We start from the raw sequence: 27083 nt of genomic DNA on the forward strand, positions 1-27083 counted from the left end.
CCACACACCGTTCTCCTGCACACCGCCGAAGATCGTCCTTAGCAACCGTCGCTCGAAAACTCTTAGCGCTTGCAGGTCCTCCTCGAGCATGGTCCAAGTCTCGTGCCCGTAGAGAACCACCGGTCTTATAAGCGTTTTGTACATGGTGCATTTGGTGCGGGGTGAATCTTTCTTGATCACAGTTTCTTCTGGAGCCTATAGTAGGCCCGACTTACACTGATGATGTGTCTTCGGATTTCACGGCTCACGTTATTGTCAGCCGTTAATAAGGATCCTAGGTAGACAAAATCTTCCACTACCTCGAAGGTATCCCCGTCGATCGTAACGCTGTTTCCTAGCCGGATCCTGTCGTTTTCGGTTCCGCGTACCAGCATATACTTTGTTTTGGACGCATTTACCACCAGTCTAACCTTCGCTGCTTCACGTTTCAGGCGGGTGCACAAGTCTGCCACCGTTCCAAATGTTCGGGCGATAGTGTCCATGTCGTCCGCGAAGCATACAATTTGGCTGGATTTTGTGAAGATCGTGCCCCGGCTGTTGAGCCCGGCTCGTCACATCACACCTTCCAGAGCGATGTTGAATAGTAGACACGAGAGTCCATCATCTTGTCTCAGTTCCCGTCGAGATTCGAATGGACTGAAAAGTTCACCCGAAATCCTTACACTGTTTTGTACACCGTCCAACGTTGCTTTGATCAGTCGAGTCAGCTTCCCGGGAAAGCTGTTTTCGTCCATGATTTTCCATAGCTCTACACGGTCGATACTGTCGTATGCCGCCTTGAAGTCGATGAACAGGTGATGCGGCATTTCTGGAGAATTTGCCGTACAGTGAAGATCTGGTCCGTTGTCGACCGCCCATCGATGAAACCGGCTTGATAACTTCCCACGAACTCATTTACTTTAGGTGATAGACGACGGAAGATGATCTGAGATAGCACTTTGTAGGCGGCATTCAAAATGGTGATCGCTCGGAAGTTCTCACACTCCAAATGGTCGCCTTTCTTGTGAATGGGGCAGATCACATAAAAAGAACATGTGTAGCGCGAAAATGCTTACCTATATCTAGTAATCAAAACAATCCACAAATATGATTCTACATACATTTTTATTACTGTTTCTACCTTCCCCGCTTCGCTTTCTCTTCCTTTTCTCCTTCCTGAACGCTACTTACTAGGCCCAATCAGCCATCTCTTCCTTACACTAGTTTACGTGCACTCGCACTAGTTATACCCTCGGGTTTTGCACTTTCCGCACACCCCGTCGGCCGGGTCGGGTCGTCGCGCCTCACAGAAGTTATCCGCTCTCGCATATTAATTTGCTTCCAATCAACGAATTAGCTTCCAAAACAAAGATTCAGTTTCCAGAATAAGGCCCTCTGCGTAGGCCCTTTTTGCAGCGCTACGACTCGCCTAACCGACTGTTCGGTGTTACTGTCTTCCAGTGGGTAACCCTCCCTGGAACGCGGAGTCGTTTCCGTCGTTTAGCGCAAATCTTTCGGTTTTTTCGATCCAGCTCTTTTCTCTCCTCATCACAATATTTATGCTGATCTACTCCGTGTTTTGTGTCTCACAAACACCTTGCATTTTTGTACGCTTCCTTTAGGGTAATGCGACTAGTTCCACGTACTCCACACTCTGGTCGAATCGCTTTGATCCGAAGGTATCGGAGTCAAAAGATTCATTTGGCGCGACAGTCGGTTTTTTATTCGCGGGCGAAACCCTCACGGCACACTTTTTCTTCCAGGTGACGATCTTATAGCCGACCACTCGTGTCGATTCACTCCACTAAAATGAAATTTTCAGTCTGAGCGGAAGGACGGTTGACAGCTGCTTTGCTTGCAGCAAATTTGCTGCTCGGCGCTATGATCAAGCAAGTGTGTGACAAAACTTAACGAAGGGGGTGTTCGAATAGTGCGTTTAATAAATGCTAACGACAACTGAACTAATTCGCGTACTAAAACACAATTCTAACGTAACACATGATTAGTTATCAATTAGAAACTAAACTAAATGACTAAAATATGGTACTTAAAATATTTAAAACTAAATCTATTTGTCTATTTGTGATTAGGGGAGAGAGGGTAACAATGAAACACATTTGTTCTACAATTTAATTTTGATGATAATACTTGTTAGTTGTGTGACCAAAAGTGATACATAGTGCCACTCTGTTGGTAACTAATACATATATTTTTTCCAGCTGGTAAAATTCACGGGAAATAACATTTTTTGGATGATAAACAGTCGGTGGTAAAATGTATCAGTGTTCCCCATGGGTAGGAACTATGAAACACGATGTCGTCTATAGTGAAATATTCTACTTATAAATTTTATTCTTTTGTTTTGAAGAAGAATGATCCTAACGCTTTGAATTAAAGTTATATTGAGGCGAAAATCGTTTGTTTACGAAAGAATCCACTATATCATCGCGTAACGTCGAACCACCATATATGCATATTAGCTGCAATCCTGAAATAAGAGACAATTTTTACAAAACTTGCCCAAATTTACTAATTTTGCACTATATGAGTAGTATTTACTGTGGAAAATCGGAACCCATTCACATTTTGAGACAGACCACAAAAACAAAAAAAATCACTGTTCCCCATACGCCATCGTTCCACAGATACCCAATGGGTCTATTCATGAAAATTGTGAAATTACGCAGAACCCTGAGAAGTTACCAAAAAACTTTGTTCGCGGCAAATGTTGATCATAAAATTTGCCATAAATAGCAATAGACTAAACATTTATTCAATGAATGGTAACTCATAAAGATGGAATAATGTTTTTCATTGGAAATTTACTCTGGCTATCACAAAACAAACAAATATCCATTAAAAGAGATACAGTTATCAGATATCTTCCAAAATATAGCAACACGTGTAAAAAATTAGAAATCGTGAAATATGAGGGAATGAGACGATTCTGATCATGCATTATGATTTTATTGCGAATGTTTCATAGTTCCTGCTGATCCACTGTTACCCTCTCTCCCCTACATCTAAAACGTGAAGATGGCGAAATGCAAATAAAGAGAAACATAGCTGGTAGAATTATCGCAGAATTCTAACAGCGCTATTTTGAAAATATTGGCAGGTACGAAATCTTCACGGATATCTGCCGGCTGCAAGATTTTGTACCAAGCGCACTACAGTTTGTTCATATGTCTCGTTCTTATGAATGTTTAATAGTTTCTCTTCACAATGTTCATGTAAAAAGGAAGTTGAAAAGAAAAATAACGAGGCACTATTGAAAGATTAAAAAGTGATACCGCATAGCACAATTGGGAAATTCGAGGCTTTGTCTCTTGTTTTCTGCTTGAGAATTCATTTACGTTGCAGTTATGGTTGTGGTGTGGTTGTGGAGAAAAACCAGGACAAATCAAGCGTTTTCCTCGACATCCCAGGACACCAGGACAGCAATCTTAAAACCAGGACATGTCCTGGGAAACCAGGACGTATGGTCACCCTATCCTGAGTGCAAGGAACTGGATTCGAAGCGCTTCAGAGCGCCAACACCTTGTGAGCAAGCTCGATGAACTGTCAATTTTTCCTTTGATGTCCTCATCGTGCAATGTTTCATTTGAAAATATTAGGTTTGTTCCAGATATTCAAAAAGTCTTATGTGGACAGGCACTCTCAGCTGTCAAGAGGGTTATAATTTGCCATGTAATTCTCTATATGCGGAAACGGGAGGGAAGATTTGTTCACATATCGGTGTAACTGCGAAATGTTCCGCTTGTTCTATAATATTTTTCCAAATTTTGTTAAGCACGAATCTGTTTACTCAATGCTTTTAATTATTGTTGTATTAAAGAAGTTTTTATGGTTTTTCATGTTTACTTTATACCGCACAAAATTCACTGTAGGTAGCAAAACGCGCGCGAATATTGCTTGAATAAGAATCGGCATATTTTTTCATCGCTCGTAGAGAGAGAAAGCATGTCTACCCATCGCTCATAATTTTGCCAATGTTTCTACACGACAGCAACATTGCACCGAAATAACGAAACAGAATAATACAATCATTCATGTTGATTGAAAAATATTTGATTTAACTAAACATAAGTAAAACTACCGACAGTCGGCTGGCCGGAGTTGAAGTGGCATGTTTCTAAAAAATGACTTGTTCCGAATTAATTCAACAAACAATAAATCAATCAAATTTTCAGCAGCCAAATTTTTACGTAAATCATGCATCAATTGAATAGTTAAGACCTTTTGGAAGCCATTCTGATCATAAACACGGTTATCTATAATTTCAGAAGGAAACGTCTCCCCTACAATTGGTAGAGATGCCGCATTAAAATTGCGGGTGAGATGCCACACTCAATGGTGGAGAATCCGTAGCTAAAAAGTATTTTTTTCACATCGGAATGTCATTAACGGACCACTTCAACATCAACTGTGGTAATGCCGCATCTGTATTATTTGATTTTTTCCTCTGTTGTGGCAATCAGAATTGCGTCCAATTTTCTTCAGAACCTAAAACAAAGTGTAACAAACAGTTAAAAACACTCGTCCCAACTAAATATTGTGTAATTGCGAGAAATTCCGGTCCGAAAAATTTGGAGTGCGGTGCAGATTGATCCACTATGGCGCTTTCTGACGGCTCTCTGGACAAGTTATCTACGTAACTACCTCATAGAAAACACTCAACATACCTTGATCCTTTCGTGATAAGTGGAGCAAACTTTTATAATTCACAGATCCGTGAAAAATACCGCAGGAACCGGAATTTCCTGTCCGTAAGTTTTTTGTAAATGCATGTTTGTTTACATGCACTTCCGCAACACTATGGCATACGCAAAGATTTGTGTGCACTGTGTAAAATTGGTTGAAATGTGGTCAAAATTAAATATCCAACATTTCGAATGTCAAATATTACAGACGAATTTCGCGCCAACTCGAACAAATGTTGGCAACACCCTCTCAGATTTTATGAAACTATCTGTACATGAAGACATTGTCACAAAAAGCCACTTTGCATATTTTGTTTTTCCAAACATGATCTAGACTGTCTTTAAAGAAAGGTCCAAACTTTTTTTACCAATTTTATTCAAATGACTATAGTCTCAAAATGACAAATCCTACAAAAAAAAGTTGTAGGAGTGGTTTTCACAAAATTAGTCAAATTTTCGAATAAAAATATTGAAAAAATTCTTCATTGACTCCTACACTGAAAAAAAATCGATTTTAAAAATTTAAAGTCAATTTACAAAAAAAACCATTCTTGATTTGGATTAAATTTTGTTGGAAGATAGGTAATTATGTTCCCTACCTACTGTCAAAAATTTATGTTGGGCACTTTTGAGGAAAAAAAGTTATTTGAAAAAAAACTTTACCTTGTTCAAACTGAATTTTTTTCTTCAGTGTATTTATTATTTATTATTCACCCTCACTTCACCCTTCGTGCCCAAATTAATCACTTCCTCATCAACAGCTTTAAAAACAGTCTCCTTGGAAACGTCACTTACCAAATCCATCACCCCGGCAAGCGGGGTCAGGTTCGCGTCCTCTCCGCCGGCGGCTACCGCTTTCTCCAAGCCTTTCAGCACAGCTTCAACGGGAGCCCATTCGCTCTTCATGGCCAGTGTAAGAACTTTCTGGGCACCGTCGCGGACCGTTGCACCGGCACTGCCAGGCTTCGGCTGCGATGGTTGCTCAGGGTCAGCCTTATCCGACTTTTTGTCGCCGTTGGCAGCGGAAGCGTCATCCTTGGAGGGTGGTCCAGTGGAATCTCCTTCCGCTTTTGCGCTGGCTCCCGGTGCGTCACTATCACTGGGCTTCTTGGGCGGTCCTTTGCCACCGCCTTTCTTTCCACCGGGACCACCGGGTGCTCCCGGACCACTACTGGCCGCTCCACTACCCGAAGGACCGGTCCCTCCGGCAGTGGCGGGGGGCTTTTTCGATTTATCCATATTGCTTCACTTGGCAATTCCCGAACACATTCAATTCGTAAGGTTTTTATTTCATGTTTCTTTCGCGATTCAAACCAGTACGACACACTGTTTCCATCGATGCTAATCACGTTTGCTATGGGCTTCTTTAATAAGCTACTCACTGGTAGTTCAATTACAAACCTTTCATCGTCCCGGTTTTCACTGATCGTATCATTGCGTGTGACCTTGTTTAAAATTTATTCATACCCATTTTTTAGCGACTCAGCACTTTGCAACGAACGTCTTTACGAATGTTCAAATAAGCTAAAATCTTACACCCACTGTAGTAACAATCAATCTCAGGACGTGAAAAATCGATTCTTCTAGTGATATCCTTGACAGAGTGAATTCAACCACGAAATCGTTGTTTTCTCGTGTTACAGGAGCATTCTGCAGAACTATACAGCTGAACTATATCCATACACTATTTACAGAACTATTTACACTACTTTAAAAATCAATTGTTTAACTAGACTACTGATTACAGGAATGTCTGCCCCTGTTTCACTGGGGCCAGTGCTTTGAAAGGACCAACCACGCGAGTACGACCTTTCTCTTGCACAATCTCTACTGGAATAGCCACTGGGATTTTTTCATGGCAGCCGAGAACATCTAATTAACACACTTTCGCTCTACTTGAACTCCTTTTCGACCACTCGGCTACTGAGGGGTATCGTTTTGATTTTCCTTTTTCACCCGGAGCGCGACAAAGCACAGTTCTATTCACCCACTTCTGCTGCAGTCAATGGACGACGTCCTTATGTAATATCGGCACCACCCCGGTTACCAGTGCTCCTCTTCGCAATCCATTATGTACACAACAAATTTGGGAACTCGCGAAAGCTCAACAGAGAAAGCGACTGCTTTAAGGATCGAATGAAATAGCAATCCCTTCTCGCGAAGTGTTCCCTTACCTTCACACAGGTATGTCGCTGTGAAAACAATCCGTTCAGAAATGTCTAAGAAGCGCAAAACTACAAACCATCCAAGTCAACGTCTCGAAGTTGTCTGAACCGTCGCAAGCGAAACCTCAACGGTGGCACCCGTCGTCATCATCATCGTCGGAGACAGGACCTCGGCTTCCCCACATCCACATATTCTCGCATATAACAGCCACGCTTCCACGGCAAACAAGCGCCAGGATCAAACAGAACAGACCTACTACCACCACATTAATCCGCGTGTTTGGTTTGAGCTCGGCATGATGGAATTCGCACATGTTCAGACCAGGTACCGAGGTGGCAGAAGGCGTCTTTAGCTGAGAACTCGACCACCGGCCGTTGCCTGAGGATACCAAAACTCGCACCAATACACCATGCGATGGGAACTTGCGTGGTACCTCGGCGTCTTTCATAGCCAGTACGCTTCCCAGTGAAAACAAAATTCCAAACGAGCCAGAGTGAAGGGGAGGGAGAGAGATAGCCTAAGACGCCCGGTTGTTTTCGATCATAAACAAAACTCAGCTGAAGCACGCGGTTTTGTGCTATATAGGCTAAGCGTTTACGCGGGCTCCGCTATTGCTGGCGGTATAACTCCAGGCGGCAGCGGAAAAAGAATGAAAAACTTTTGTTTCGTTTTTGGTGTGAGAAAGAATTTTCCTGATGTGGTGCGATTTCTTATGTTGCGTTCTAGGGGGTAAGGATCGGTATGTTGCACGTTGCATGCGCAACAAGCAAATGCGGACACAAGAGAAATACTTCGGGGGAAATTTATTTTGCGTAAATTATCCCATTTTCTAGTAGGCGTAAATGCATGCAATGATTGGCTATTTTTTGCTATGTTGTGCCAAATGACACATCAAAATGCAATGCATCAGCACTGTAATCTAAATTCGATGTTTTAAACATTTATTTCGACAGCCAGTCCTTATCGAACAGAATAATCACCAATGTGAAAATAATCACTGACAATAATAATCTTTTCTGGTCGAGGTTCAAACAGTTCAAATATTAGGAAAATATCTCTGAATCCTTGAAATAATCATTCAAAATAATGGACCAATTTTCCAAATTTTTATTTGAGAAAATAACCTAAACCATGTTGAGAAAACACTAAATATCACTACCATCTATATCACACACTTTTCTTCATACCATCAGCCTGTACTAAGGTAACTATTCCAAAGTATCACCATCGCGCACCACCGTACAGAGGATTGCAAAACATACATTGCCGGTAGGTAGCATGCAACGAAAACGTCCTCCTCGGCGGTTCAAGCGACGAACTCGCCGTGGAAATACGAACCAAATAAAATAATATGCTCCTATGTGTTTTTCTCTGGTTCTCTGTTCGCTCCCCGATACGGAGCTAGGATATTATTCCTCTACAAGCTTCGCTAATTTGCATAATCGATTCCTTTCTTCGGCTTTGCTCCACTAGCCGGTGATGTAGCAATTTACCAAATGTGTGTTACCTACGGCCTGTTTTGCACGGGTTGGTTCGCATGCAAACTGGTGGCTCGCACTGATGACCGGACCATACCGTTTAGGATTCCCTGATCGTTTCATTGAACTCGGAGTGCATTGTCCCTACCCAATCTAGTGATGAAAAAAACAGTGACGATAGAGTGCCAAATGGATTGATACTTTGCTAAATTTTTAGTTCTCGGAATGGAGACGCATGACTCGCGCAAAAATAGAAGCATACATAGCGGCGGTTCATCCGTAAATTACGTAATTTATTTATAGCATTGAGTCAAAGGAATGTTTCCACAAAAAATGAAATTCAAACCAATTTTTTTCTGCAACATATTTTTTCTGTCGTATTCAGTTTTTATATCTTTTTGAAATTTGCGCAACCGACACACAGCAATTTTTTGCAGTTATCACATAAAACGGAACGCTTGTTTGCTGAAACTGGGGAACAATTTCACTGAAAATCATGGAACAAATAAAACTTTCTTTAGATATTAGTATTATAAACTAAATATTTTAGTCGATTTACAAAAAAAAACATTTTTGATTTGGATGAAATTTTGTTCCAAGATAGGTAATTATGTTCCTTACCTACCGTCAAAAATTCAAGTTGGGCACTTTCAAGGAAAAAAACCTGTTTTAATCCACCTAGCGGTGCAATTGTGCCTTTCTCATTTCTCTAAACTATGGCACGGAGGCTTCTTATGTTCAACATAATCGTGGAAATGTCCATTACATTCTTAGTACACATTGCACTTATACACAATGGCATGCCAGCCACGAACTTGATGAGCTACGTGTCGACGGTGAAACACTTGAAACAAAAAAATATCATACTCCATTAGCCTAATCAGCATTAGATCAATGTTATCTGCTTGCTAACTCATTTTGTCATGCGGGGGTGGGTATGTGAAGAGGGCGAAAGTCCCATGAACGAACGACTCCCCAGCGTAAATTGGTATGCTTTGTGATATAGTGGTGGTTTAAAGATGATGGGGTTGAAAGGGAGGGGTATGCGGGCTGGATGGGGTGGTGGCCTGAGGGGTGATTTAAGGAGATTTTTAAAGGAGGGGAGCGAACAGTAGAGGGGGGGTGTAACTCCTCTCCGTAATCCATCAACTACGCCCCTGTTAAAATCCAGAAACCCTATGCGAGTCGAAAAAAAATTAGGGATTAGGTTGACGTTTTTCAGAGTGATTGCATAACCTTTCTATATGAGAAAGGCAAAAATGTGCCAAAATCCAAAAAAGTGAATTGTCGTCAAATTTTTTTTTCGAGTTTGCATCAAATCTCGACGTTTCATGCACCTTGAACACATTTAGCATCAAAAATAAAAATTCTATTTTTAATTTTTCCTATAGTTTATATGAGAAATTTCTGTGTGGCCGCACTCTGAAACCCGTAATTCCGGAACCGAAATTCCGATCGATCCAAAATTCAATAGCAGCCGATGGGAAGGTTGCACCTTTCATTTGAGACTAAGTTTGGGCAAATCGGTCCAGCCATCTCTGAGAAAAATGAGTGACATTATTTGACACATACGCACATACATACACACACACATACACACACACATACACACACACATACACACACATTAATACATACACACACATACAGACTTTTTCCGATCTCGACGAACTGAGTCGAATGGGATATGACACTCGGCCCTCCGGGCCGGGATTAGGTTGACGTTTTTCAGAGTGATTGCATAACCTTTCTATATGAAAAAGGCAAAAATATTTAAAAAAACCTATTTTAATCCACCTAGCGGTGCAATTGTGCCTTTCTCAATCATGAATCACGAGAATGTGTGCGTTGTTTATATTCATTAAAAGCTTTTAAATGCATATATTACATTTTATTATTGTACATCACATGACAACTATATACAGGAAAATAAATCATTAATTGAGTTCTAAAATTTTGAAAAAGAAAAAACAGCCACGGTAATATTGAACTGAAAAAAAGGTGCGAAATCGGCAAAGTCCCAAAAAGTCGATTTTTATAAAAAAAAATTTTTTCGAGATAACATAAAATCTCGACGTTTCATGCATTTTAAAGATGTTTGGCATCAAAAATACGAATTCGATTTTTGAAATTTCATGGGGTCCCCCCTTTGAAAAAAAAATTAGAGTTCCGGCTTATATGGGAATTTCATGTGTGACCGGACCGTTCAGTCTATATTTCCGGAACCATACAAGCGATCCGTGCGAAATTTTACAGACATCTGTGGGGATAATATAGCTATCATTTGGGACTAAGTTTGTGAAAATCGGTTCAACCATTTCCGAGAAACTGATATGAGTTTGCTAGTTATGAAAGATGGCCGCTTTTCCCGGGCACTTCCGGAACCGTCTATGGTGGTCAATGTAGTCAACGAAAGTTTGTTTGGCCGTCGGTGACCTAGAACTGCAAAGTTAAGTTATTTGAGAGACATTTTAGCGAAATTTTTACCTTTTTTGCTTCCATCGGGGTATCGGTTTGAATCACAATTTGCTATGTGATCGCACGCCACAACCCGTAACTCCGGAACCGGAAGTCGGTTGGGGATAAAATTTAATAGCCATTTACGGGGACGCAACATCTTTCATTTGAGAATAAGTTTGGTTGATTCGGTCTAGCCACCTCCGAGAAACCGATGTGACTGTTAGTCTGAATTTGGATACTTCCGCCGGGGCTTCCGGAACCGATGATGGTGGCCAATGTGACCAAAGAGACTTTGAATGGCTGTTAATGACCTAGTACTACAAATCGAAGCAGTTGTGGTCACATTTTGGAAAAATTTTCACCATTATACATTCATTGCAGAATTTCTTAAAATCGACGTTTTCTGCGTGATCGTACTCATCACCCTGTAATTCCGGAACCGGAAGTCGGATCCATTAGAAATTCAATAGCAGCCTATGGGAACGTTGCACCTTTCATTTGGGACTAAGTTTGTAAAAATCGGTTCATCCATCTCTGAGAAAAGTGAGTGAGATTGTGTTCGCGTACACACACACAGACGCACACACACATACATACACACACACATACATACACACACACAGACATTTGCCGAACTCGACGAACTGAATCGAATGGTATATGTCACTCGGCCCTCCGGGCCTCCGTTAAAAAGTCGGTTTTCAGAGCAATTGCAATACCTTTCTATTGAGAAAGGCAAAAAAACTTTTCCTTGTCCGAACTGAACTGACTTTTTTCAGTGTATTTTTATTTTATTGAAAATTAAACCAATGAAAGTCATAATCATCTCAGAATGCATTTTCCAAGCTGCCAATTGCCTGATACATGCAAAAAGTATCAGTAACGATTTTGATATATTGATAACAAGCTTGAATGAAGACTGGAAGACTGGAAGATTGGAAAATCGGAAGACTGGAAGATTGGAAGACTGGAAGACTGGAAGGCTTGAAGACTGCAGTTCGTTTGTTCCTCTCAAAACTGATATATTTGTAAAATTTGTTTTATGTCTGATGGAGCAGCAGCACAATACAAAAATAAGAAAAACTTCGAAAGCTTGTGTAGATTCCAGTCAAAGTATGAGTTAAGCGCAGAATGGCATCTTATTGCAGCATCCCATGGAAAAGGACCCTGTGATGCTATTGGTGGCACTCTCAAGCGAATGGCAAAAGAGTCAGTCTTGCTCGCGACTATGGAAATACCATAAAAACTCCCCGAGAGTTATATAACCATGCAGTCGAACAAACTGATAATAATATCACAAAATTAATTTTCTGCTACATATTCACTTAACAGTAAAACAAAATGTCATAAGAACTCGAAGAGCTTTATAATAACGCCAAAACAATATCGGAACTTCAAAAATTCCGCAGTTTTGTGCCTATTCCTGGTGGTAAAGTTGAGATAAAAAGGTATTCTAATTCAGAAGATGAGCCAAAAATATTTTACTTGTATAGAAATAACACAAAATAGCATGCATGAAGATAATTTTAAGACAAATGTTACATATAAAAATAAATAAATAATTATGTAAAATTCAATATATAATGCTGTGGTGGTTATTTCTTTCTCTGATTCTTCCTCAGCACTAAACAAGAAAATAAAAAAGTAATAATGAAATATTCGTTTAATTACAGAAACTCTTTTTAATGGGATTCTTGATTAAGGGGTTACATACCTTTTTGTGAGAAAAATGTCAAGAAAGTTTCAATTTACGTAAAAGAATAAAGCAATTATTTCATTACATCGAACTTATAATATTTTGGTAGTACATTTTTCAATGAAATAAACAAGCATAAGTTTATAAAAATTAATTGATAATTAATGGATTTATGGCTTTTTCCCCGAAGCTCGTTTTTATTTAAGAGGTTTGCGGTGATTAAGATTGAAGAACAATAGATCATCTAAAATCCCAAAACTCAAAAAATTCCACTAGTATATGAGTATTCCTCGTACCTTAACGATTAGTTGAATAAAAATATTTTTTCCTGCATTCGAGAACGTTTTAGTAAAAAACGCTGTTTTAAACTCTAATCGAGTTTAAAATTTCGAATTACCACTGCTCTTTGTAGACGAAGCGCGCTTGGAAGCGCTGTAACTTTCGGTCTATTTCTCGGATCTCTATAAAAATTTGGGAAAACATTCTCAAGGAGTTGTACTTTCAGATAAAGTAATAAAAAGAATTCGATTTCATGAAAAATTAAACAGCAGTTGACCCCTTAATAAAAATATGCTTAGTTGCTAAATTAGACAACCTCTTCTCACAAACCAAGTTTTATTGGAGTCTAAGATGATTATTAGTTTAGTTTTCGATAAAAATACACCGAAGAAAAAAATCAGTTTGGACAAAGAAAACTTTTTTTCAAATAACTTTTTTTCCTTAAAAGTGCCCACCTTTAATTTTTGACGGTGAGTATGGAACATAATTACCTATCTTGGAACAAAATTTCATCCAAATCAAAAATGGTTTTTTTTATGTAAATCGACTTTAAATTTTTAAAATCGATTTTTTTTCAGTGTAGAAGTCAATGAAGATTTTTTTCAATATTTTAATTCGAAAATTTTACTAATTTTGTAAAAATCACTCCTACAATATTTTTTTGTAGGATTTGTCATCTTTAGACTATAGCCATTTGAAAAAATTACTTAAAAAAGTTTGGCCCTTTTCAAAAGACAATCTAGATCATTTGTGGAAAAAAACAAAATATGCAAAGTGGCTTTTTGTGACAAAGTCTTTATGTACAGAAAGTTTCATTAAAATCTGAGAAGGTGCTGCCAACTCTGAATACGATTTAGCTCGAAATTCGTCCTTTGTCCCAACACAAACACACAGGCGGCATACAAACACCCTGCAGTGTTCAAATCAAAGGCCACCCTACCACCCACTATTTGAAAAAAAAAGTTTTCCTTGTCCAAACAGATTTTTTTTCTTCAGTGTATTTTTATCAAAAACTAAACCAATGAAAGCCATAATCATCTCAGACTCCAATAAAACTTGGTTGTGAGAAGAGGTTGCCTAATTTAGCAACAAAGCATATTTTTATTAAGGGGTTAAGTACTTTTTAATTTTTCAAATCATTGCAAATCATTGTGTACGCTCAGGTTTTTTACGCGTTTTTTTGCGCGGTTTTTCTACGATGATTTTCCAATTAACGCGGTTTTTGCATAAATAGTCCTTTTGTATGCAAAAGACGTTTTCCTGAAAAAATGCTCTGAGTCCTTTTAAATGCAAAGAAGAATTTTGGCAGTTTTATTTTGCGCGGATTTCGCATAAAAAGTCCATTCCGAAAATACCCATATTGTTGAGGTGCGGGCCATAAGGAGTCTTCCAGACCTGTCACTTCCATCTTTCCGAAAATCTTCTAAGTCGTTTGCATTCAAAAGGACTATTTTTTGCAAAAACCGTATTAAGTGCGAAATCCGTACAAAAAAAAGCAAAAAGTCTTTTGCTGAGAGTTTTTTACGCGGATTTTCCAATTACCGCGGTTTGATTTAAGGGGTGCGTATCCCTCGCATAAAAAACCTGGGTGTATACGTGTATTGCGTGCTCTTCACCATGCTGTGTGAAACTGCATACACGAATGAGTTCATCTATGCAAAGTTGCCATGCCCCACTTATCGCATCGTCCGGACGTTATTATCCAGATCCTACTCGTGCGAAAATCGGGCAAAGACTGACGCAAACGAACACGCGGTACCTCCATAAATAGCCTCCCGTATCTGATTGAGTTGCTTAAGTGCTACCTATTGACGGCTCTACCAGGGATAAATTGACTAATGTATGGGAGTTTTCACGTTTTCCGAGATCTATTCATTTTTGCTTGTTTTTCAACAGTGTGTTATTGAAATACAAAAACAGTATAGCAATAAAACATAATTCCGAATTGTTTGGTGATAACCAGATGATAAATAACAAAGTTATTAGCGTTCAAAAAAGTGACGCAAAAACGTGACATTATTTGATTTTAGATTTTAGAATGACACTCTGCCCCAGATAGTGCAGTAAGACATTTTCAATGTCAAAAAGTTGTTCCCGAAATCGTCAATTAAGTGCCATGAATTCTGGAACAATCACGTTTTTGCGTTATGAAAACAGGACCATGAACAAAAATGATATGTTTTATAGTTATGTTTAATTTCCCTTCAGTAACGACCGAATACAGCTTTTATTAGTGAGAATATTTGTTTTCGTTTTGTGAACTTCAGTCACGGTTTCCTCCAAGTTATTTCTAATTCAATTTTCAATACGCGAACTAGTTCACAACTTTATGAACATTATTCATAAAACCAAAGGTTGACTCATGATGTTTTTCATAGATATAGGAACATTACTGCCAATATCCGTGCTTGCGAAATAATTCACGAAATCATGAAATATTATTCCATACCGGCTTGAACATTCGTTCGAACCGGTCACAAATCTTGATAGCTCCTGGTTTACCTAGAGTTTTTCAACAGCAACAGTCTTTCTCAAGGCTACCTATATTTTCGCTCGATCAGTCTTTCTCAAGACTACCTATATTTTTTCGACAATTAGTCTTTTTCAAGACTACCTACTTTTTCTACTCAATCAGTCTTTTTCAAGACTAAAACATTTTTCAAGAACAATTCAGCCTAAAGAAATATTTAATTCTTCCAACATGCCTGGGTCCTCGCAGAAAGGCCGGGTGCCAAAAACTAAAGCTAAACGGAAAAGGGTATCTTTATCCGAATGTGAAGCTGATGAAATTTCTAAATTTCCTCGCATTGCGCATAATGCCAATGAGAAGAAAACGCAATCACCTCCGCCTATAACTGTGATGATCTCCGACTTCAAAGCCTTTCGAACTGAGCTTTCGACGTTCCTTCCGGACGTAAAAGTCTCTTTTCAGATTGTCCGAAGAGGAGAATGTCGAGTTACAGCGGAGGAATTGATTGGCCACAAACGACTACTCCAGTATCTTAAGGAGAATTTATATAAATTTTATTCATATGATTTCAAGACAGATAGACCATTCAAGGCTGTCTTGAAAGGGCTACCTCAAGGTCAAAGTTTGGATGAAATATCCAACGAATTGAAAAATTTACTTGGCTTTTCTCCTTCACAAGTTATTCTTATGAAGAGAAAGGCTAGCGGCGATAACATGCCAGTACGCTCTGGAATTATCCAGGAGCTTTATTTAATTCATTTTAACCGTAATGAGGTTAATAATTTGAAAGTATTTGAAAAAGCACGTTTTATGTTCCACGTGCGAATAAAGTGGGAACATTATAGACGACACAAAAAATTGTCATTTGGATTCCAAATGTATGATCTGTGGTAATAAATCGCACACGAAAGATACTTGTCCGGTGAAAAAAACCACAAAAAGTTTCAAATGCGCCAATTGTAGCGAAAATCATAAATCGAATTTCTGGGGTTGTCCTGTTCGTGAAAAAATTATAAATTCTCGTTCTAGACAACAAAACAACAAATTAAAAATGTACCTACTTCTTTAGGTACACTTCAAGCAAACACGTCCAAACGTGTTAATCCGATTCAAAATAGATTAAAAGCTTCTTCTACCTGCGTCACGCCATCCTTCAATGGTGTGGCATCTTATGCTTCAGTGGCAGGTAACAAGGCCAAAATAACGGCTACCGTTACCACGCCCACAAACTCGTTTGCACCCAACGCTTCCTTTAGTCCAATGGATCTAGGTAGCGTAACGGAAGGAAAATTTAAATACATGCAAGAGTCTATGTTACCTGTGACCGAAACTTTTTTAAAACCAAATATTAAATTGAAGAGTAACTCTAATTTTGTTATTCATCGATTTGATCGAATTGTTGGATTCGGCGGAGGAATCGCAATAGCGGTTAATCGCAGGATCAAACATTCCGTTACGCCGTCTCTTGACACCAAGATGATCGAGATTTTGGGTATCGAAGTTGAAACTGATCTTGATATCATTTTTATTGCTGCAGCCTATTTGCCTTTTCAGTGCACTGGCGAGCAATTTCTTGAAAGGAGACTTACAAAAACTTACAAGAAATTGGTCGAAATTATTTATAATCGGTGATTTTAACGCCAAACACCGAGCCTGGAATAATGCTCAAAGCAATTCCAACAGTAAACCACTTTTTAATAATTGCTCTGCTGGTTATAATTCAATTTTGTTCCCGAATGGTCCTGCGTGCTATTCGTCTGTAAGGAATCCATCAACAATTGATTTGGTTTTGACAGATCAAAGTCACCTTTGTATCGAATTGATTACACATGCTAACTTTGATTCTGATCATCTTCCAGTAACTTTTTCACTTTCTCAAGAATCTGTTTCCAATCCCATTAGCTCAGTGTTCAATTATCACAAAGCGAATTGGGAAAGGTACAAAACTTATATTGAGAATAACTTTAATCATGACCTTGATTTACAAAATAATGCTGACATTGATACGGCATTACAAAATTTAAGTGATTCTATAGTTGATGCTAGAAATTTATCAGTACCAACAACACAGAAAAACGTGTTTAATCCACCTAACAGTGTGATGAGACATTTCTTATAACTCTTATCACTCTCTTCGGATATTATATCGTTTGAGAGCATTTAGAACTTGATGCTTCGCGATGTTATTGATAACACATACTACATGGGATAGTGGCAGGACTCAGAGAACCGCTCAAATCAGCATAGGACAACATCAGTGCTAGAAATCTCAAACCAAATCAATGGGAAAGCGAAAAAATGGCACATAAAATAGACAAACCAACGAATTATTGTTAACGCTCTGTTAATAAAATATCTATATTGTGGTGGATTTTTTTTTTGAATCGATTTGAAGTTTATACTTTACTCAAATTTCCAACGCGACTGAGAACTAAGAAATCAACGCTTTTTCTTGAAAAGGGCGATACTAGCAGTGATACCATTCAAAGAAAATCAACAGTGAATATTTCCAGACTTGGTTTTATTTCCTATTTAAGAACTATTGTGTTTTTTGACATCCTAGATTGCATGATTCAGTGATCGAAACCCAAAACTTCATAAAGTATTTGAAATTATTGAATTAAAATTTGTTTTTGCTATTGAAATTGACAAAATGATAGTATCGCCCCTTTGGCGATTGTTTACTTTTTCGGTCCCATCTATCAGCATTGAAGTATCGCCCTTACGTTTTTTTACAATAACTACCGTTTTACACCACCGATTTCGTCCGTGTTTTTTCAATAGAGATCATTGTTAATATTTTCAGCTGGTATCAGTTTGATAATCCTAAAATATACGAAAATAACAGTTTCGCCTCTAAACTGCTAGCAAAAAAAGTATCGCCCTGTTTGTTTGCATGGAGCGTGGAGGGCGAAACTTTAAATAAACAAACAAAAATACAGTATCGCCCGTTGTTTTTTTGCTGTAGTTCAAGAAAGCAATATCGTAGAATCAAAATTTTTAGGTTAATTTGTTACGTTTCAAAGCCCTCATTCGCATGTAAGAAAAAAGCCCTATGTTTACATTTGTAAGTATCGCCCTTTTCACAAAAAAGCGTTGAAATGAAATCGCAGCTCCTGATATCACGCTATCTCTGAAGTGCATGCGTGCATAGTTTCAAATTTTACTTCGACATCGACTTTTTCTAAAGGTGACTTCCCAGTAGTATTCTTGATTTGAATTATTATCGCTAATCCTAATGCCAAAGAACAAATAAAAACCTCACGAAAACGAACCGTTTGGGAAAATCATCATCATTACTGGAACTTTCATTTTCATGAAACTTTTCGATAACCTTCCGTCACTTGCGTTAATGCACTGGGTGCACAGTAGGGTGACAGGAAAAAAATGACCCCTATCGGCCCACCTCTGCGTCGATTCCTAGTCCCACCAGGAGTACTTGCTCTAAATTTGAAGCAAATCGGACAAGTCTAACTACCGGACCAACGGGCCTGAAATTTGTATGGGAATTTTCAACAATTTACATGGAGAAAACCCACCAGCACGCATTTTCGCCGCTAGGTGGCACTGTATGCATCGTATTATCACTGTAAGTGAAAATAAGAAGGATAATTGAATTGTCTACAACTTCGTCGAAGACTGCAAGTAAATCCGACTTTATTAAATGAAGTTATTAAACTTTTAACGAAGTGATGTCTGAGTCAGTTGTGCATGGGGCCTGATAGTGCATGGTTGTGTATCAGTACTCGATTCACACGAACTAAACATTTTTGTGAAATAATCGTTAGGTTTAGCTCAATGGTATGTTCAGAAGAATTATAGTAAATAATACGAGTCATGCTTTGATTAGAAAATTTTAGTTCCACCTGTTACCGCATAGAGGGCGCCAACACTAACTTTTCAACGGAGAGAGATAGAAATTTGGTGTCTTCTACAAAGTTATAGAACAGGCATTTTTCAGTATTTCTACTGAACATCTTGATACTCTATCTCTTTTCTATGAAAAGTTAGTAGTAGCGCCCTCTATGCGGTCACAGGTGGAACTAAAATTTTCTAACCAAAACATAACTCGTATTATTTACTATAATTCTAGTAAACATACTATTCGGCTAAATCTAACCATTATTTCACAAAAATATATAGTTCGCGGGAGTCGAGTACTGATACACAACCATGCACTGCTAGGCCCCATGCAAAACTGACTCAGACATCACTTCGTTAAAAGTTTAATAACTTCTTTTAACATAGCCGGATTTACTAGCAGTCTGCGACAAAGTTGTAGATAATTAAAATATCTTTCTTATTTTCACTTACAGTGATAATACGTTGTATACAGTGCCACCTAGCGGCGAAAATACGAGCTAGTGAGTTTTCTCCATGTAAATTGTTGAAAAATCCAATATAAACTTCAGGCACGTTGGTCCGGTAGTTAGACTTGTCCGATTTGCTTCAAATTTGGTACAAGTACTCCTGGTGGGACTAGGAATCTACTCAGGGGTGGGCCGATTGAGTTTTCAAAAATTCATCATTTTTCTGGGCAGTCTAGTGCACAGTGCTCTAAAAATCTAGCGAAATCGTCTTAGGGCACCAGCGGGTCTGTAAAGAATACTAAAAATTAATTTCTATTTCATAATTTTCAGTTCAGCAATTCGAGAGTTCGTGCTCACCGCAAACCATGAAAAATAGACTACGTTGTGAAGCGATGATCACTATTTATTAAAAAATCACGGTTAAATAAAAAATAAAACTATTAAAAAATTTCAAATAGTTTATAATTTTCACAAACTTATTAGGAAAAATTGTCTAATAAGCTTTCGTAATATTGTGTAGGAAAAAAGCTGAAAATTTGAAAATAAATCTGAGAATTATGATTGATTACAGAACTCTGGAATTTTCTATTGGAAGGTTTTCAGGCAGGAATTAGATATTGATGCTATTAGACAACTGTGAAATCAAGACCAATAGATCAGTTACATATCAGGACCCCATTCCGACAATTTATCAAAAGTCCTCATGACGTTTACAACAACAGGTTATCAATCTACGGATCAGATAATTGTTGTTGTAGTATTGAATTAAATCAGTCTGCATCAATAAATTTTCAACTTCAATCCAATATTTTTTTTGGTGTGGGGGGGGGGGGGTTGTATGGTGTTAAACCTCAAAACCTTCTCTTGGCTACGCCGTTGCTTGGAGTTATTTATTTCGCTTTTCATTTTCCGATATGTTTCAGATCGATCCGATTATTATAAGTTAGAAAAATTGCAGTCAGAAGGTTCGCATAAATGAACATTTTTGTACTGATAAGTTATCAAGTTCCTTCCAGACAACTTGGAAGTGTTCGGTGATTATTTCTAGCGGTTGTAGATAGTAAAATGAAATACAAAATTTGTTTTATCGAAATAATGTTTAGCTTATTTCAATGGATTATTACTATATTGAACAATAAATAGGCGACAAAGAGTAATCAACAAACAACAAGCCATAACTTTTAAAGTATTCAAAATAGATATTTGAAGTCTTCAGTAAAGTTATTCGCAAAAGTAAGAGCTACAAATTTGCTGAAGGCATCATTTCGATATATTCACTTCCAAGAAAATTTGTGAAAATATCTCACTCATAGGGGGATTAATCAGCAAAAGCACAATACCAAGAAAAAGGGCATATTACCTCCATTAAATTCTCCGAAGATACTATTGACTTAAAATAAGCCGTTTTGGCGTTAATAATAGATTACATGTTTTTGGTCATATTTCTGGCAATGGGAAATGATAAAAATCTTTCGTCCGCATTTAATGTTAAATATCTCTTTTGATAATAGTCCGATTTCAACAGTCTATAGCTTGTTCGAAAGGTATTCGTTAAAGCTGTCTAAAAACATATAAATTGTTAATCTATATTGTCAATTTCGGCAGATAATTTAAAAAAACTGCAAAAAACGCCATTTTTACGCATTCAAATATTCATATCTTGGAAACTGAACATCAGAATCAAAAACAAATTAATAGCGTTCATACTGTTTTTTAGTTCTTTCATTTAAAATTGGTTTGGATAAGATCGGTTCAACCATTGCTGAGAAACACGAATGAGAATTAGTCCGTTACATACACACACACACACAGACACACACACACACACACACAGACATTGTCCCAAATCGTCGAGCTGAGTCGATTGGTATATAAGACTCGGCCCTCCGGGCCTCGGAAAAAATCTTGAAAGTTTGAGCGAATTCTATACATTTCTTTTATAAGAAATGTAAAAAATTTAATACTCCTATTATTGACGACGATCTTCAACTTCTGATTCGCTTGAAGAATGTTCGAAGACGTCAATATCAACGTTCTCGTGATCCTGCTATGAAATGTATCTATCAGGATCTACAAAAAGAAATTAAGCATAGATTCACACTCTTAAGAAATGAAAATTTCGCGAAAGAGGTTGAACAAATCAAGCCAAATTCTAAACCTTTCTGGAAACTTTCTAAGGTTCTTAAGAAACCTCAGAAACCAATTCCAGCTTTGAAGGAAGGTGACCACATACTTCTCACAAACGAAGAAAAAGCTCAAAAACTTGCTCAGTAGTTTGAAAGCGTCCATAATTTTAATCTCAACGTTGTGAGTCCTATTGAAATCGAAGTCTTACAAAAATATGAAAACGTTTCAAATCAAGTATTGTCTCTAGACGATATTGTTGAAACAAACTATGATGAGATCAAATCCATCATGAAAAAGTTAAAAAATATGAAAGCTCCAGGTTATGATGGAATTTTCAACATTCTTCTTAAAAAATTTCCCGAAATCACCGTGAGATACTTGATCAAAATATTCAACAAATGTTTTGAATTAGCATACTTCCCTGAAAGATGGAAAAATGCCAAGGTTATTCCTATTTGGAAGCCAGATAAAAACCCAGCTGAAGCATCTAGCTATTGACCAATTAGTTTACTCTCTTCTATTAGTAAATTATTAGAAAAAATCATCCTAACTAGAATCATGTCACATATCAATGAGAATTCTATTTTTCTTCCTGAGCAGTTTGGATTTCGTATTGGACTTTCAACTACTCATCAACTTGTGAGAGTATCTAACATGATAAAGGCAAATATCTCAGAGGGCTACTCCACTGAAGTTGCTCTTCTAGATGTCGAAAAAGCTTACATAATAAAGATAATTAAAAATTATCTTACTAACCGTACCCTTCAGGTTTCTTACCAGAATTGTAAATCTAATAAGCTACCCGTTAAAGCAGGGGTCCCTCAAGGATCAAGCGTCGCACCAACACTATACAATATTTTTACCTCTGATCTTCCAAATCTACCTACAGGCTGTAAAAGTCACTGTGATGATACTAGCATCTCAGCCACTGGCAGGAGCCTTCGTATTATCTGCAGTCGCCTGCAACGAAGCTTGAATATTTTCAATGATTATCTTAAAAAATGGAAAATTTCCACTAATGCGGCAAAAACACAATTGATTGTGTTTCCGCATAAGCCAAGAGCTTCTTCTCTTAAACCAAATAATAACCATATTATTAAATTTAATGGTTTGAATTTAACGTGGTCAGATCAAGATAAATACTTGGGTTTGATTTACGATAAAAAACTAACTTTTAAGGATCACATTGAAGGAATCCAAACAAAATGCAACAAATATATAAAATGTTTATACCCTCTTATAAATAGGAATTCTAGGCTCTGCCTAAAGAATAAACTATTAATTTATAAACAACTATTTAGACCGACAATGCTATATGTAGTGCCAATCTGGGCAAGTTGTTGTGCTACTAGGAAGAAAACGCTTCAAAGGATTCAGAATAAAATTCTGAAAATTATTTTGAAGCGTCCTCCCTGGTTTAGCACAAATGAGTTGCACATACTTGCAAACATAGAAACATTAGAAATCATGATGAACAGTATTATAAGCAACTTCTGACAAAAATCGGTGCAATCTTCAATTGCAACGATTAGCTTTCTATAAAGTTTATAAGTTAGTTTATAAGATATGTTTAGCTCCTTATTCAGAAGACAAGTAAGTTTAAAACATCCTGCGAAAAAAAATACTTAACTGCGAAAGCATATTATAACTTAATAATAATTAACTGAATCATGTAAACAATAGGGATGAAAAGTTACCACTTGTGGCTGAACACCCAATATACTAAATTAGAAATGTAATGCAAACAAAACAATATAAGCAAATACGCAGTAATTAAAATGTTCAGTAGTTATAAATATAACTACACTGTAAAAATTATGATTGGAATAACCCCGTTCGGTTATATCTCTTACGTGTCTAAGCCGCACCTCCGATAAATTTATTACAGAAAATTCAGACTTTACCAATAATTTATTGAATGGTGATATAATTTTGGCAGATCGCGGATTTACTGTTAGAAAAGTTATAGAAGATAAAGGAGCATGCCTGCAGGTACCAGATTCAGCGGGCAAAAAGCGACAATTGAGTTCAAGTGCTGTTGAAAGGACACGAGCTTTAGCTTCGATTAGAAATGAGGTAGAACGTGTTATAGGTAGCTTGAGGCAAAAAAATTTTAACAAAACGACTTCCAATTACCCTTCTTAACCACGAGCATAATGGCCAAATTGTTGTAGTATGTCGTTCATTGTATAATTTTTGTCCCAGTATAATTAATGAATGATTATAATCGACACATCTGTTTGTTTCTTGTCTACTTTGCAGCAATCTAGAATAACGGTACGTTCGTGTATTTTTGTAAATTTAATGATTACATGGCAGTATTGTTGAAGTGCAAATAAATGTTAATTCAAATATGACCGAGTATTTTATTTATATTTTACATAACGAAAAATTATGACCTATAATCTTTGGGGCTAACACGTTTTCGAAAAAAAATCTTAGCTGTCGAAGCTTTCTCGTTCCAGAACTATTCATTTTTGTTTATTTTGAAAAAACAAAGTGAACTTAGGAGCCCAATTAACAGAAAAACCGTACGCTGCATCAGAAATGAATATTTGCATTTGCATTTGATAATGTGTCAACGTCATACGTACATCTCAAAACTACGCAAGTAGGATTCAAATAATATTTGTAACATCGCCTGACATGCCATACCTGTACCATGTACATACAGACAATCACAAAAGTTTCATTCAGTTTGAACCTGAATGACTTATTCCGTAACAATGATAAGAGGCTATTGGTTTAATAACCTAAAGTGCATGACTTGTTTGATAATGAGAAGCAAACTGGATTATTCTGAGTTTCGTATATTGATTTCTGCCAGCTTCTTTTCATGAGAAAAACGCGTGTTACTGATATTATTAGTCGTTATTTCGCGGGAATCACCAAATCAACTAATTTTGGCATATTGTAAAACTGTAAGGGTATGCCTAATCAGTACACGTTCGGGTAGCATTTGAACCAAACCATAATATAAAATACTAAAGGTAAACGTAAATAATCTATAAAGTTAAAGAATAAATTTCCCGGGAATGTGTCGTTTTATCTTTTCGCTTTTGTGCATGTTTATCGAGTTAGCCTTAATAGGTTCTCCTCCAATTCTCAATCGCTTGACTTCAAATTTTAACTGTGGCTTTATAATTATATTATATAATGAACATCGTATTCCAAATACAAAATGTATGCATTTTCAATGATTTACCGCTGTTTCTTCAGAAACAACATTTCAACATAAATAAAATCGTCATTTCTTTGCATTCAAAATCAGACAAACTCCAACGATGTTCACTTCTTTTTATTCATATTTCAATCCGTTATGTATTTAACGAAATTCAATCATAAAAACTAGATAGAATCAGAAGAACTTAAAGAACATAAATCCATAAATAACATTATTGTTACGGTGGAACAAATCGTACACTCCTCATCCTCCTGTCCCACTTTCCGCCGAAACCGGATGTTTTGTTTCCTGTTCTCGCGAGGACATTTTTCTGCGCTGTTAGTGCTCAATTCATAGGCCAGCAGTAAGTTTCCACGGTATGCTTCCCTTCCACCCACATGAACTATCCAGAGGGGAATAAGTTTAATGCCCACGCTGGAATGAGGGAGAGAGAGGGAGAGAGTGACAGCAAACATGTTTGGTTGTTATGCGTAACGCATTGGAATTCGATTCACGTTGAAAACATTCACTTCACGCGATGATGCGCCAAATTTGGGTTGAAAGAAAACTTTTAATGAATCGGTATTCACCAGCACAAACTGTTACGAGTAGAATTCCCGGACAGAAATATATTTCAACAAGGAAAATTCGAACATGTTGCAACTGATTCGACATCTTTCCATCAAACCCTTGCTGAAATGGACGGGAGTCCTTGGCAATGATTGTTTGATCGTTTCCCCTCAAGTTAACTGTTTTCCTTCCCGCTTAGATTTTTTCGTTTCTAATGATAATAAAAGTAATATACCTTGATAGTATAGCAGCGATGTTCCCCACTGTCTGTTACTGTTGTTCAAATTGGTTGATTTATTCGAAAGGAATTCGCGGAAGGAAATAAATTCAGACCAAGTCTGTGCCAAAAGCAATATCACCGAGTAAAGACGCCATATTTATATTTACTTTTTAAGCGAAATTCTAAGGCTATTCTCAGACATATTGCAAAGCGTTATTTCATCAGAATTACCAACGAATGCTTAGAAGGTATGCTGACAAGACAATGGCAATTACTTCAAACTTGAGAAGTATCTTCAAGGGAATAACGAGAAGATATTCAATTATAGCTCTATGTATTTTATGCTAAACAATTTTTTAGAAGGAATCTACCAAATGTGTGAGAAACGTACAACAGATTTCCATGGTAACACTGGAAAGGAATCCGGAATAGAGCGGAAATCTGGAACCAATTTATGTATACTCTATGCGTGACATTGTTTGCACCATTCTACAAATTAACTTCCCGTATCACATATGCATATGAAACAAAGGCATAAAAAGAACAACACACACTCACATAACTGGAACACCATCGCGAAACAACTCAGCCTACGATCCGTTATCAGTCATGAACCTCATGGTCATAGTATTCATACAGAGTGTAAAAAATGTTCATCCACCCCCGTCACAAAATCAGTATTTGTTCAATAGTCATAACCAAATTGTTCAAGAGTACGTTTTTATTTTTTATTTGCATGTTTTATTGTTTATGCACTTTTATGCAGTTTTTGTGAGACATTGTATAATAGGAAATTGTAGGAGGCATTGTGTACCTAGTTACATTTTATCGTACATAAACAAGTTGTAGCTTAGCCATTTAAACCGTATTGCAGCAATGCCAAGTACATTTCATGTTCATTATCTAACTGTTTTGGAAACGTAGCAGCCGATTTTACTAAATTGTTTTTTAAATAGACTAGTCAATTCTTGGATTTCTAATATTTGGCCGTCCCTTATGTTTTGTCATTATAAGTCAACAACACTTTTTGAGTTTTTGCATAACTTTTGCAATAGAATCCCTACAGTAGCGTAGCCAGGGGTATTTTGGGGGTTAACCCCCCCCCCCCCCCCCCCCAACCAAAATTAACTGAATTAAAAAAAAAATATTGGTGATGACAAGTTTAATTAAAAAAATTTGATACTTAATATTTTAATAATAATTTTGGAAGTTTATTATCCGATCATTACATTGAGAACGTAACGTAACGCCATGGGGACCTTTGGTAAATTGTGGGAATATGATCTTGTAACTGATCTCTTATGGGGATCTTATAGTTGACAAATCATGTCAAGATTGAATAAAATGAAATAAAATATGTGCATGGAAATATCCACACAGAAACTGATGAAAAATTGTTTTTTTCGTTGGTCTCTAGCAGATCAGGATCAGTTTATATGAGCATTTGATTTTCTTTTGTACT

The 27083-nt window shown here is 37.3% G+C and overlaps 1 protein-coding gene across 3 annotated transcripts in view; it reads right to left on the reverse strand.

The window, feature by feature from the left end:
• Positions 1-6680, reverse strand: part of LOC131681539 (serine/threonine-protein phosphatase 6 regulatory ankyrin repeat subunit A) — a 243902-nt gene extending 237222 nt beyond the window's left edge. For 2 of the 3 annotated variants that reach the window (XM_058962366.1, XM_058962365.1), the window contains exon 1: positions 5478-5698. In XM_058962366.1, the coding sequence (XP_058818349.1) occupies positions 5478-5588 (111 nt within the window). In that variant the 5' untranslated portion in view covers positions 5589-5698. Of the gene's footprint in view, positions 1-5477 lie in introns of all 3 variants that reach the window. The other variant, XM_058962363.1, reaches the window with a different exon arrangement.
• Between the last annotated feature and the right edge of the window lie 20403 nt (positions 6681-27083).

This window comes from Topomyia yanbarensis, chromosome 2 (assembly GCF_030247195.1).
Source record: "Topomyia yanbarensis strain Yona2022 chromosome 2, ASM3024719v1, whole genome shotgun sequence".
In the NCBI taxonomy this organism is placed as follows: Eukaryota; Metazoa; Arthropoda; class Insecta; order Diptera; family Culicidae; genus Topomyia; species Topomyia yanbarensis.